The sequence below is a fragment of the Dermochelys coriacea genome, chromosome 1, assembly GCF_009764565.3.
Source record: "Dermochelys coriacea isolate rDerCor1 chromosome 1, rDerCor1.pri.v4, whole genome shotgun sequence".
NCBI lineage: Eukaryota > Metazoa > Chordata > Testudines > Dermochelyidae > Dermochelys > Dermochelys coriacea.
The window spans coordinates 78,082,037-78,096,959 of record NC_050068.2 but is presented as its reverse complement, the minus strand read 5'-3'; the positions used below and the strand labels follow the sequence as shown (position 1 = coordinate 78,096,959).

Genomic DNA, 14,923 nt, shown 5'->3' with positions numbered 1-14,923 from the left:
ATCTGCCTAACAATGTGATCTCACCAGTCTATGCTTGTAGTCCTGCTCCAGAAGCACCAGTCTATGGAGGGGCGTCAGGGGCTAGTCTAAGTGTCATGAGCAGCATCAGCCAGTTCAAGTTTGCTGTGTCCGTGTCCTCCTCTTCTTCCCACTTCCTTCTGCTCCATCACAAGCTCTTTAGGGTGTCTTTGGTGGGTCAGAAAACATTGCTGAAATGTCCACCAGCGTCTCACGGTTCTGCCCTTTTCCTGACATAGGAGTGAAAGAACAAGCAAAAAGTTCTTCAAATGTCGCCTCCTCCATAGTGCTGTCTCTGGTTGCTAAGAATGCACAGATCTAAATGGCTTCTCAACAGAATGTGTTGGCAGGCTGTTCAAACTTCCTATAATGTGCAGGGTGGACAGTCAGGCTTTCCCACACTGCACCATGGTCAAATGGCTACAGCAGCCATATCTCAGAAGGGCACAAGGGAGTATGGGGTATGGTTGGTTTGACTCAGGTCTGTGTGCTGCAGTGTGGTTGCCATAGCCCCAGGTTCAGGCCTGGGTTAGGAAATTCTTAACTTAGGGTTGACCATCAGTTTTGACGTTCAAGCCCTAGGTTCTCTAACCCAGGGTCTGCTGATTTGAGTCCCACTAATCCAGGTTTACACTGCAGTGTAGACATACCCTAAGGCCTGACCCCTGAAACTTACCATGCATAGAACTCACACTGATTTCAGTGAGATTTCCATGTGTGCTTGGTTTGCAGGATAAGGTCCTAAGCAGGTAGGAGTGAAAGCTAGAAACCTTAACCTCTTCCCTGAACTGTAGCTCGGCTTACATGGAAAACATAGATAACATAACGTAAATCCTACCAAGAAATAGTAGTGTAATATAGGTAATTAATCCAAATAAAAAGCAGGACTGACAGTGATAATGTTTCATTACAGAACTAACCATTCAAAACCATAATTCTTAATTTAACAAGTATTTATAAATTGAATATCTGATGGCTGTGTTAAAAAAAGTCCTTCGTTCTATAAAAAATTTAAGGTTAATATGCTGCAAGATTAAACCATTTTTAATAGTCACGTGGTGTTTTTGAAGGTGTAATTTTTATTCTTAATATATGTTACACCATTTATGGTTCTATGTACATGCCTTTTGTTAGTGTTAAGATAGCAAGCAGCCTTGCCTTGGAAACAGAGCCTCACTATAAACTAGTGGAGATCAGCCAAATAGAGCCATCCAGTATAAAGATTTCAATAAATCCAATAATAAAGTGCTGGTTTGGTGGAATTCAGAACACAATATAACCAGTGGAGAAGATCTGCCTTAAAAGTACAAAAAATGGTTGCTTTAGGAATAGAAACAAGGTGGTGAAAGGTAGAGGCAAAAAACTTAAAGAAAACAAATGAATATAATCAAGACATTTTGTAGCTGTTATGCATACAATGATCTTTTTTGCCTTAATAGTGTGTTTCTTGGTTTTTCTGCCTTCCCTTTTTTATTTGAACAGTACCTGCATTTTTGAACCTTTTCCTCTTCCCCCAAATATGAACCCTATTTCTGTCTCTTTTTTCAGTGAATAAACTTTATCCTTTATAGAGGGCCCAGGTATAAGATTCTTTTGTAAAAACATTATCAATAATTTTATTTTTATCTGTTTTTTAAAAGCGACTTGCAAGGGAATTTGACAAAACAACATCAATTTTGGAAATATTTGCCGATTTCCCTTAACACCCATGATGAGAAGGGCATTCAGCACACAATCAGATTCAAACTTGCCTAAGCCGTGTTGTTATTGTTTAGGTTACATGCTATTCAGTCCTTCTTGCATTGCTGGCTGTCACTCTGAGTGATGTCTCAGTATACATTATAATGGTGAAATCATATTAACCAGCAAATTACTTCAGATTAGACACAGCCTATGTGGATCAACAGTGGGTTTTTTGGGTTTTTTTTTTTAAAATTTTATTTTTATTAACCAGTGTTGCATAGTTTTGGCAACACACTTATTTTACACCTCATGGTGAAAACATTACTAGACTCCTTGCAAAACTCCACAATACTGAAACTCTTCTCTCACTTATCTAACACACTAGGGAGGAGGGTGGGCTTCAGAGCCCAAGCTCCATCCTGAGCCGCAATTTCAGCTATTTTTAGAGTGCTAGGGCAAACTCTGCTAGCCCAAGTCTGTCAATCTGCGCTGGGAGGCTCACTTCCGCAGGCAGTGTGGACATAATCCTAGAGGCTGGCTCTAGTCAACTGCAGGATACAATGGCTGATTTGGCTTTACTAGAATGCTGCATGATGGGGCATGTCTAAGTGTGTGCTGGCAGTATAAGTGAGACTGGAAGTTCTGAGGAGTGAAAAAGGAAGAAATTAATTTTAAATTAATAATCTGCTGACTACCTCTCAAACTGGCAAGTCAGAGCATTTAGTACACATTTCTAAAACTTACTTCATTAGACTCCATTTCAGGCCACTCTTCAGAAGTCCATTTACAAAGTTTGTTTTTTATTATTACCAGTATTGGTGGGCTTAAACTACAAAGTTTGGAAAATAACTTTTCCCAATTTCAGGGTTTTGGCTTGGTCCCTATAAGGATAGAGGACAATTCATAACATTCAGTTTCAGAAGCCATTTTTTCAAAAAGTAGGGTGAGTTTGTAATTGGGCAAGATCTTTAATTAACAATTGTCGGATTAGAGAATGAAACTGTCTGTGAAATTGACATGATGCAGGTTATAACAAACAACCCCAACCTACGCACAAAGTTAGACGCTAAAGAATTATTATGTGGAACATTCTAAAATCTAATCCAGACATGAGAATGCACAATTATGATTCTCATTGGCAGGAAAAGAAGCAAATGTTTCAAATAATCCCGATTTCATATAGTTTAGTACAAAATTGACAAAATTGTTTTACACAGGTGTTATAAGGAAGTGACAGTATACCTCAAACTGCAATAATCAATTCTTAAAAGCATCCATAGAAATCCATGAAAGCAGTTTTCTCCCCTTGTTAAACTATGCCATACATTTATCCTAGATAATGGGACTTTTCTGTGATTGTTCTTTTAAGTTACAGTGACTGAACTACAGTTTGGTAATAACTAAATCTCTATATTTTTAAAGTTTAATTTATAACTACAGAATTATCATGGACAAAACTTTTCCAGGAAATGAAACAGAAATAAAAAAAGAGAACACTAACTATAGTTTGGAACTTTACATCTGTCACATAGAATTTCATAGTCATATCAGAGTGGTGACATCAAGTTACCAAAATAATTACAATTAACTTGTTTAAAGCAAACTGTTTAAAAAAAACTACTGCTCTGCAATAGGAAGGGAGGGTAGGGCAGAAGATTACCTTGCTAGAGAAACTAATATTTCAACATTTGCTCAATGGTTCATGAAATACGAACAGTAAAAACAGCATTTTAGAAAATAAATTTTACCTTTTATATTTACGATATAAACATGACAGACACCTGTCTCAAATCTAACTTGATATATCTTGGTTCACATTTTGTTTCTTAGGAAATGGAGTATTTTGTGTGCACAGTAATGAATTTTCAAAGGTCTGTAGCTCTGTATTTCAGATTAGAATTGAGACAATACATATGCATTTACCATCAAAGCATGCTTTCCTGAAAGTTATATTCAAAAAAGAATTCCTTGCTAGATTCAAGAAAATGTAAATATAAGCTCCACTACTAAACATCTAGTTCAGTTATGGTCCAGGTCAGCTGTAATCCAAAAACTGGCCATCTTATTTTTCAATTTTTTTTTATTAAGACTGCATTTAACAAACAAAATTAGATGCAATAATGCAATATGATTTTGTCTACTGAAACAATCTTATTTTTATAATAGTTATAATTTAAATTTAGGTGGAAGGGAAGAGTGAGTTAGGTTTGATATAAATTTATCATTTTAATGTTGTGGTTGATTATTTTTACTTCTTGATGAATTTAAGCTAAACATAAATACCAGGTATCAGGCATTTGCCCCAAGTCTAATCATAATTGTGAAATCTGAATTTGGGCTGGCAAAATTCAGAAGCGACAGGCAGAGTGAATACATGTCTGACACACCTAAACAGCATCCCACAAGATCAAAGAGAAGGCACATTTCTGCCAGGGTAGTATTGGAAAGCACAGACAGTTGCTTTCTGTTCTATAGTTAGAGAATTTCCATCTCAAGGCTCTGTATTCCTTTTGAAAGGATTCCAGACTTAAAATTAATTCAGAGTTAAATCAAGAAGTCTATTCTGAAAATAAGTTATATCAGAGGACTACATAAGCTGGTTTAGTACTGAAAGATTTTTAACCTTTTCAAATTAGAATTAAAGAACAACAAGTTTGATACTGTTTTATCAGAAATTTTAATTCTGAAGTGAAAGAACAGTTTCTTACCTTACAGTAACTGTGGCTCATTGAGATGTGTTGTCCACACAGATTCCATTCTAGGTGCGTACGTGAACCATGCATGAGAGATTCAAAGCTTTTGAATAGCAATGTCTGCTGGGTCTATGTCTGTGCCTTGGGAGACCTCATGACCACCACAGTTGTCACATGAGGGGCAGTTGTAGAAATCTGGTGACTTAAAATCCGCCATTACAGGAGATATACCTCCCAATATGGGAGGTGAGAGTGGTGTGTGAAGACTTAACTGTCTATTTAAAAACTCTCCCTTTTTTTTTTGGTTAAATATGCTAATAAGCAAAGAACTAATGAGAGTTCTAAAAGAAACTATGTAAAAAGAAAAGATTTAATTAAGCAAGTTGCATTCCAGGATTTTCAGTGTGCTGTAGAAGTGTCCACATGGAATGTTACTTTGTGGCAATCTGGTGAGCTGTAGATTTACAGAGTAATTTACCATGGAGACGAGCCCTACCTCTCATTTCTTCACCCTTGCCTTCCCATTATACACACACAGCTAAAAAACAGAAAACACCCTTGGAATGAAGACGAAATTTCAATGACTGATGCTATCTCATTATTCATAACTCTGGAAGGTGTCAAATTTCATGGTGATATGCATAGTTTAAGAATCTAAAAACAGGAGAAAAGAGAGTTATCTTTTCCATAACTGGTGTTCTTCGAGATTTGTTGCTCATGTCTATTCCACAATAGGTGTGTGTGCTCGCCACATGCATCGGAAGTTTTTCCCCTAGCAGTACCTGTAGGGGAGTGCACTCCAGCGACCTTTGGAGTGGCGCCTCCATGGTGTGGTTTAAGGAGAGCTGCACGCTCCCCCCACCCTCAGTTCTTTCTCGTCAGAAAACTCCAACAGAGGGGAAGGAGAGCAGGATGTGGAATAGACATGAGCAACATATCTCGAAGAACACCAGTTACGGAAAAGAACTCTTTTTTCTCTTCGAGTGATTGCTCATTTATATTCCACAATAGGTGATTACAAGCAATATCTATTGGAGGTGGGTAGGAGTTCACAAATTCTTGGGACAGAGTACAGCCCTGCCAAACCTGGCATCATCCCTGGTTTGGGAGACAACCATATAGTGCGAGGTGAACATGTGAACCGAAGACCATGTGGCAGCCTTACAAATGTCCTGGATGGGAACGTGGGCCAAGAAAGTAGCCGATGAGGCTTGCACTTGAGTTGAGTGCGCTTTCACAATTGGTAGAAGGGGATACCCGCCAGATCATAACAGGTACGGATGCACAAAGTGATCCAGTTGGGGAGCTGAGGAGTGGAGATCGACTGACCTCTCATATGCTCAGCCGAGGTGATGAACAGTTCTGAACAGCTTGGGACGCTCGAGGTAGAAAGCCAGAGCCTGTTGCACATCGAGCATGTGGAGACAGTGCTCCTCACTGGAAGCGTGGGGCTTGACACAGAGGACCGGCAGAAAAATGTCCTGACCCATGTGATAGGTGTAGACCACCTTCGGGAGGAATGCAGGGTGTGGGCTGGACCTTGTCCTTATGAAAAACTGTGTATGGAAGCTGGGAGGTCAGGGCCCTGAGCTCAGAAACCAGCCTGGCCAACGTGATCGTGACCAGGAAGGCCACCTTCCACGAGAGGTGGGACCAGGAGCACGTGGCTAGTGGTCAAACGGGGGCCCCATGAGACAGGCCAACAACAGGTTCAGGTCCCACTGCGGGACCGGGGGCCTAGCATACAGAAAAAGATGGTCCAACCCCTTAAGGAACCGGCCAGTCATAGCATGGGAGAATACCGTGTGACCCTGCACCAGTGAATGGAAGGCCAATATGACCACCAGATACACCTTGACTGACGAGGGCGCCAGGCCCTGGGCCCTAAGGTGGAGAAGGTAGTCCAGGATAAGCTGGATCGGGGTGGCCACCGGGGAAACACCCTGTTCCTCCACCCATCTGGAGAACCGGGACCACTTTGCCAAGTAGGCGCGGCACGTGGAGGGCTGCCTGCTTTCTAGGACGACGCATTGAACCCCTTTTGAGCATGTCCCTTTCTTCCTACCTAACGAATGAGCAGCCTCACTGTGAGGTGGAGAGCCGCTAGGTTGGGGTGGAGGAGGCAGCCCTGGTCCTGGGAGAGCAGGTCATTGCAATGGCCATGGCGGAGCAACCACCAGGCCCATGAGGGTCCCGTACCAATGTTGCCTGGGTCATGCCGGGGCAATCAGGAGGACCTGGGCCTTGTCCGTCTTTACTTTTTCCAGGACCTTGCTGATCAGTGGGAACGGGGAGAAGGCATAGAGAAACTGGCCTGACCAGGACAGGAGGACGGCATCGGAGATAGCACCCCATCCCAGATCTCCCCTGGAGCAGAACCAGGGACAGTGCTGGTTCTGCTGAGTCATGAACAGGTCCACCTGGGAAGTCCCCCATACTTGGAAAAGACTGTGAGCCACTTCTGGGTGGAGAGACCAATCGTGCTGAGAGGAGAAGTCCCTGCTCAAGCAATCTGCCCGGGCACTCCAGGCACCCGGTAGATGGAAGGCCTTTAGGCAGATGTCATGGGCTATACAGCCTGAAGGCTTTGCGACAGAGGATCAGGCCCTGCCTTGCCTGTTGATATAGAACACTGAGGCCATGTTGTCTGTGAGGACCCTGACCATCCTGCCCTTCAAGTGCGAGCGGAAGGCCACTCACACCAGCCATACCGCCCTGAGTTCCTTGACATTTATGTGTAGGGTCAGATCCTGAGCCAACCACAGACCTTGGGTCTGAACATTTCCCCACATGGCCCCCCCAATTCCGACGCACCGGACACCAGTTCCAGCGATGGGGCTGTCCCTGAAAAGGACCCCTTGGAGCATGTTGCTTGGGGCGGACCACCACTGTAGGGAGACTGTCACCGAGTGGGGTACAGTGAGGACTTTGTCCACCTTGTCCCTGACCTGGGAGAACTCTGAGGCCAACCAGAGCTGGAGGGGCCTCATTCAGAGTCTGGTGTGATGGACCACGTACGTGCATGCCAACATGTAACCCAAGAGCTGCAGACATGCTCTGGCTGTTGTCACCAGGAACCTTGTGACCGTGTCAATAAGTCCCTTCAGGGTCTCAAACCTGTCCAGAGGAGGAAGTCTCTTGCCGACGAGGCATCCAGGAGCGCCCCGATGAACTCTGTGCCTTGAACCTGGACTATTGTAGACTTGGTGTTGTTTACCAACAGGCCCAAAGCGGTGCACATGGACAGGAGGAGCGTCACGTGATCCCTCACCTGCAACCAGGAGCTGCCCTTGACCAGGGAGATCAAGAGAGGGAAAAATCTTGGACCCCCCAGCACCTGAGGTAGGCCGCTATCACCGACATACATTTTGTAAATACCCTAGGGCAAGTGGATAGGCCAAACAGGAGGACCATAAATCGGTAGTGATTCTGCCCCATCACAAAATGGAGGAAGCACCTGTGCCCTTCAAATATACGAATGTGGAAGTACGCGTCCTGCAGATCGAGGGCAGCGTACTAGTCCCCAGGATCCAGGGAGGGGATGATGGAGGCCAGGGAGACCATGCAGAACTTGAACGTAACCATGTACTGGTTCAGACCTCGCAGGTGCAGGATAGGCCTGAATCCCCCTTTGGCCTTTGGGATAAGGAAATAGCGGGAGTAGTACCCCTTGCCTTTGAACTCCCTGGGCACCACTTCCACCACTCCTAGGCCCAGGAGCCATTCTACCTCCTGCTCAAGCGGAGCTTCGTGTGAGGGGTCCCCCAGGAGGAACGGGGGATGGTTGGGCAAGGAGGAAGTAAACTGGAGTGTGTAGCCCTGGGAGATGGTGTTGAGGACCCATCGGTCCGAGGTCAGCTGCGACCACTCTGGGAGAAAAGCACACAACCGATTGGAGAAGAGGAGCTTTATTGATGGTGGATCCATGATGAGAACTGGCAGAGCGCCCCCAAGCGTCCAGTCAAAACTTTTCCCCACCTTCCTGCCCTTGGAGGACCCAGGTTGGGTGGCAGGCCGAGACTGCCTCTGAGGGAGCCTCTTATAGTCCATAGACTTCTCATAGGTGGTCTCATATTTTGGGTGGGTCGCCTGAGCAGGTGTCTACTGTGGCTTGAACTTAGATTTAGCCAGAGCTGGAACATAGAGACCCAGAGTCTGGAGGAGTCTTTCGTGCCATGCAGCTTTGTATGCGTTTGTTCAGCAAACAGAGCTTTGCCATCAAATGGGAGATCCTGCATGGCGGTCTGTGCCTCGCTGGACAGCCCAGAGAACAGGAGCCATGATGCCCTTCTCATGGACACCGCAGAGGCCATGGACCTTGTGGCCGTGTCCGCCGCATCTGAAACCACCTGCAGGGTTGCCCTGGTAGCTGCTGTACCCTCCTCCACCAGCGCCTTGAACTCCTTCCTATCGCGCTCCTGAAGGGAATGCTCGATCTTGGGCAGGGAGCCCCACAGACTGAACTCATACTGGCCCAGGAGAGCCTGGTGGTTTGCTGCTCGTAACTGAAAGCTCAAAGACTAATACATTTTTCTTCCAAAAGAGTCCAGCCTCCGTGAACCTTTATTTTTCGGGGTAAGGGCTGGCCGGCCCTGCCATTCCCTGTGGTTGACCGACTCGACCACCAGGAAGTTGGGTGCTGGGTGGGTGTATAAGTACTTGTGCTCTTTGGTGGGTACAAAGTACTTGCGTTCCGCCCTCTTAGAGATGGGGGCCAACAAAGCTGGTGTTTGCCACAGGGCATTTGAAATTTTTGCCACCCCTTCATGGAGAGGCAAGACTACCCTGCCCAGTGCCGAAGAAGACGGCATGTTAAACAGGGAGTCCGAGGGCTCCTCCATCTCCTCTGCCTGGAAATGGAGGCTTGATGCCACCCTTTTTAAGAGTTCTTGGTGGGCCCTAAAATCCTCCTGCGGGACGGAGGGGGGTGGGCCTGTAATCGCCTCATCTGGGGAGGGTGAGGAGGCCGGTGCGGTACTCTAGGTATCTGCCGTCACTGGAGGGTCCACCACTTGGTCGGTCTCCGGGCATGGTGCCGAGGATATACGTCCCACCGACTCCTTCCTTGGAGATCTGGAGAGGGAAACCGATGGTCCTTCTGAGACTCCGGCCACCAAAGCAAGCTCCACTGGGGACTATGTCGGGGGGCCACAGTGCCCACTGGTACCGTTGGGTTGGCCACGGGGCCCAGTGCCACTGCACCTGCTGCGGCACTGGCGGAGCTGGTTGTTCGGCCTGGCTGGCCTGGCCCATCGATGGACTACGAATGGAAACCGAGCTGATGTACGACCTGCCGCTGTCCCCAGACCGGGAGGAGCAGCGGTGCTGAGAGTGATGCCGACCATGGGACTGTGATCCCGACATGGAGGAGCAGTACCATCAGTAACAGCAGCTCTGTGATTGGCTCCAATAGGCGGATCAGAGACAGCGAGACGCTGGCGATCGAAACCCGGGACTGCAGAGGTGATGCCTTGGTGGGGTCTTGGAGCAGGATTCTGAGCAGGAACGACATCTATGAACAGGAACGACATCTATGTCTGTGCTGTGACCGGCTGTGATAACCCAGCCAAAACATGGACCTTTGGCGACATCTGCCTCGGTCCTGTTGGTATTCACTCCTCGAGGTGGAGCGATGCTGAGTGTCTCGATCAGATGGAACCCAACCAGACAGTCTGGTGGAGTCGAGGGCAATCCACGTGGACTTTGCCCTCAACAGTCGCTGGGTGGTGAACAGTGTTGGAAATGTTCCCTGGATCGAGATCGGTACCGAGCCAGGGGCGACTGCAGGGATCCCAGGGGCGGCTTGCCCCAGGAGCTGACATCGGCGGTGCTCCTGGTACCGGGATGGATGTAACATCCCAGGCCGCCTGCAGGGCCTCTGGCATGGCGGGCATCTCGACAGCTGGGGAGGCCTGCTCTGAAGGGGCCGGGCTACTCTGCTCACTGTGAGTCGGAGGCCTAGAGGCTGGTGGGGATCGAGGACTGCCCGACATGGATCTAGCCTCTGTCCCAAGTTTACCTCGGTGCCACTGTGAAGAAGCATCTTTCTGGCTTTCTTGGCGTGCCCCATAGACGGGGAGTGGTGCCGACTGGTCGATGATGCTGAAGGGTCGCCGGGCACCAACATCGCAGTGCCTGCTGCTGGCTTGGAGTGGCGTGCCAGAGTCAGAATCAGCGCTGACTCCATCAGAATGGCCAGGAGCCTAATGTCCCTTTCTCTCTTGGTCCGAGGCTTAAACAACTTGCAAATCTTGCAACGATCGCTGATATGGGCTTCTCCCAAACAGCGCAGACAGTCCGCATGTGGATCACTCCTTGGAACAGATCGCCTACAAGTGTCGCACGAAAGTATGCCACGGCCCAGGCGCTCTAATGAACTGAACTAACTAAACAGATAACTAACTACAGGTACTAACGCTGAACGAACAAAAAGTTCTGCGGACTAGCTTCAGCAAAGCTGGAGCAGAGTAGTTCCGACGCACCTTCACTGGCAGAACAGAGGGTGGGGGGAGTGCGCAGCTCCCCTTATACTATGCCATGGAGGCGCCACTCGGGGTCGCTGGGGCACTCCCCCCTATGGGTACGGCTAGGGGAAAATCTTCCAGCACCGGTGCATGTGGTGAGCACGCACACCAATTGTGGAATACACATGAGCAATCACTCGAAGAAGAACAGAACAGCAGACCAATGATGCTGCCTTGTTGCTGTGTTGGGTGGTGATAGTTGTCATCTCCATGTCCCTCCCCTTTTTCAAATCCAGTTAGAAATCTCATGGCTGATTCGGTGCTGTGGGAACACAGCACTTTTCTACCACAAAAATTATTTTGGTACTGCTATTAAAACCTCATCTTTCTTTAGGGAGAGTTTTAATTTCATTCAGATTTCAGGCCAACTTTTCACACCCCAAGTCTAAGCTATTAGTTTATTTTTGCCTTTGATTGCTTTCTGATCCCACTCCTGCATTGAGCTCCACATAAGCAGATCTTTTTATCTGCACAGAGCTCGACTGACTACAGGAACTTGTATACGAGTGTAGGGGTTCATTTGCATGGACCCCACCATTGCAGGACTGGGGCCTCTGCCAAAAAAAAAACAAAGCTTATGATCTACAATATGTTGCTACTAAACTACCAGCTGATAACTGACCTCCCTATTTAGAGCTATCGGAAAAATCCAGAGAGGGGACCCCTATTCCATATCAAGTATTGTTTCAAGTTTAGCAAGTGCAATGGATGAGATCGGTGTTTATTCATCCACAGAAAGTGGGACAGCATCAAGGATATCACCTCCCTTCTAGGTACTTGCAAAAAGAAAAGGAGCACTTGTGGCACTTTAGAAACTAACAAATTTATTTGAACATAAGCTTTCGTGAGCTACAGCTCACTTCATCGGATGCATTTGGTGGAAAATACAGTGGGGAGATTTATATACACACACAGAGAACATGAAACAATGGGTTTTATCATACACACTGTAAGGAGAGTGATCACTTAAGATGAGCCATCACCAGCAGGAGGGGGGGAAGGAGGAAAACCTTTCATGGTGACAAGCAAGGTGGGCCATTTCCAGCAGTTAACAAGAACATCTGAGGAACAGTGGGGGGTGCGGTGGGGGGGGAGAAATAACATGGGGAAATAGCTTTACTTTGTATAATGACTCATCCACTCCCAGTCTCTATTCAAGCCTAAATTAATTGTATCCAGTTTGCAAATTAATTCCAATTCAGCAGTCTCTCGTTGGAGTCTGTTTTTGAAATTTTTTTTGTTGAAGGATAGCTACTCTTAGGTCTGTAATCGAGTGACCAGAGAGATTGAAGTGTTCTCCGACTGGTTTTTGAATGTTATAATTCTTGACGTCTGATTTGTGTCCATTTATTCTTTTACATAGAGACTGTCCAGTTTGACCAATGTACACGGCAGAGGGGCATTGCCGGCACATGATGGTATATATCACATTGGTAGATGCGCAGGTGAACGAGCCTCTGATAGTGTGGCTGATGTGATTAGGCCCTATGATGGTGTCCCCTGAATAGATATGTGGACACAGTTGGCAACGGGCTTTGTTGCAAGGATAGCTTCCTGGGTTAGTGGTTCTGTTGTGTGGTGTGTGGTTGCTGGTGAGTATTTGCTTCAGGTTGGGGGGCTGTCTGTAAGCAAGGACTGGGCCTGTCTCCCAAGATCTGTGAGAGTGATGGGTCATCCTTCAGGATAGGTTGTAGATCCTTGATGATGCGTTAGAGAGGTTTTAGTTGGGGGCTGAAGGAGATGGCTAGTGGCGTTCTGTTATTTTCTTTGTTGGGCCTGTCCTGTAGTAGGTGACTTCTGGGTACTCTTCTGGCTCTGTCAATCTGTTTCTTCACTTCAGCAGGTGGATATTGTAGTTGTAAGAATGCATGATACAGATCTTGTAGGTGTTTGTCTCTGTCTGAGGGGGTTTCCATCCCACCATCAACCTCAGCCTGGACCAGTCCACACAAGAGATCCACTTCCTGGACACCACGGTGCTAATATGCGATTGTCACATAAACACCATCCTATATGGGAAACCTACTGACCGCTATTCCTACCTACATGCCTCTAGCTTTCATCCAGATCACACCACACGATTCATTGTCTACAGCCAAGCTCTACGATATAACCGCATTTGCTCCAACCCCCCAAATGCATCCGATGAAGTGAGCTGTAGCTCACAAAAGCTTATGCTCAAATAAATTTGTTAGTCTTTAAAGTGCCACAAGTACTCCATTTCTTTTTGCGAATACAGACCAACACGGCTGCTACTCTGAAAACTTCCAGGTACTGGCACAGTTGAGCCCTGAGATGTCTATTTATCATAGCCTCACAAATTTTACCTTTAATAAGAGAATTTCTGGCACTTACCTTAATGTAAAAATCTAGTTTAAAAGTTCAAAGTATTTCTTCATAATCATTTGAATTACTTTTACCTTTAGGTGCCTAGTACTGCTTCCATAAACACACGTTTAAAAATTCCTATTATTGTAACAATATTTTAGATGACAGAATGAATAATCTCTATTAAAGCATTGTGTAATACTGTATATTAAGGATACTACATAAAATGTGTGTATTTTCTATTTGCACATTTTTATTGCATATGCATCACAACTTTGCAATCTTTACTAAGAAAAGTTATGCATCCTAAAAGAATGCTTCCAATAAATTTACTAAGAGTGACCTACTGGCATTTTTGAGAACTAATGGACTCTTAAATACAGTATAGAATAATATGTTGCATTTTATATCATCTTTCATCAAAGAATTCCAAAGCACTTTATCAACAATTAAACTGACAACACTCTTGTAAGGCAGGTAAGTAATAATATAACTACTTTACAAGTGAGGAAACTCAGAGACAGAAAGGGTAAGTATATTGCCCAGCATCACACACTGAGTAAGATGGCAGAGTTGGGAGTAGAAACCAGAACTCCCTTTTCTAAGTGCGCAGCTGACACACTGCCTATAGATTTCTAAAAGCTATAGAATATAAAATATAACTTTCCCAGGTTTTCACTGCAGAAAAACATCTATGCTAAAGTTATGCTAAAATAGGAAGATTACCTCACGATGATTTAGAAGTCTTTCCAAATCTGCTGCCATTTGATTCTTGACACGGAGCAAAGCTGTCTTTTCTTTATTTAAAAGGCTGGTAGAAAGAGGATAGGAAATACAGTACTAGCAACAGATAATCTCTTCTAATCTTGTCTGGTTGAAACATGCATTTTTAAAGCTAAATACTGGCAATAATGAATGTGCTCAAGCAATTGTATAAAATAATCCTTTATGCAAAAATTGTAGGTTGTTAATGCATCTGAAAAGACGGGTATATGTGAATGCTTGCTTTAATCAAATAACAGAATTGAAGATCACTGATTCATTTACATACAACACCACAGTTAAAAAAAAACCTGATTTGATTTAAAGTGTGATTCTTCTCTTTAGAACTGACATCAGAGAAATCTATTTTTATTGTGTCAGTAACTTCTAGATAAAATTTTCTCAATTTTACAAGCAAAAATAGATTTGTTTACTTCTAGCCCTCGAACCTGAGGTGTTCTCTCATTCTTATGCATCATCACTAGTAGTAAAGGTTTGGCAAAGCATATTAAATCCTCACTCTCTGCTGTGTAATTTTTGCCTCAACTGGATTTGCGATAGTGTAACTGATAGCCATGTAATTGGATTTTTATAAATTCTGTTGATGATGCATGACAGTCCAGCTTGCACTCTCTTAGCTTTGTGTAGAAGTAGTAAAAAAAATTATTTTTGCCACATATTATTTAGTACTATGGTAGCATCCACAATCTCAGGTTTATCTTGAACATGCATATAACTTTGGAACAATGGGATGTATTAAAGACCCAGTGTCATGCTTAACATTAATTTTCCTTCCTTTTGTTAGCTTACATCACTGTATTAACTTGTAAAATAATTTTCTCTATAAATTCTGATTCTAGGCAGCTATTCTGGAGGAGGTGTGAATGCTAGGACTATAACAGGGTTTAAAAGAGA

At 45.0% G+C, this 14,923-nt stretch overlaps 1 protein-coding gene across 3 annotated transcripts in view; it reads right to left on the bottom strand.

Moving 5' to 3' along the window:
* The window catches only part of PIBF1 (progesterone immunomodulatory binding factor 1), a 174,014-nt gene that overhangs the window by 19,100 nt on the left and 139,991 nt on the right, over positions 1 to 14,923 (bottom strand). For 2 of the 3 annotated variants that reach the window (XM_043504587.1, XM_038400874.2), the window contains exon 16: positions 13,973 to 14,057. The exons of the other annotated variant lie outside the window; for it this stretch is intronic. In XM_043504587.1, coding sequence (XP_043360522.1) covers positions 13,973 to 14,057 — 85 coding nt within the window. The remainder of the gene's footprint in view (positions 1 to 13,972; positions 14,058 to 14,923) is intronic. 3 annotated transcript variants of the gene reach the window in all.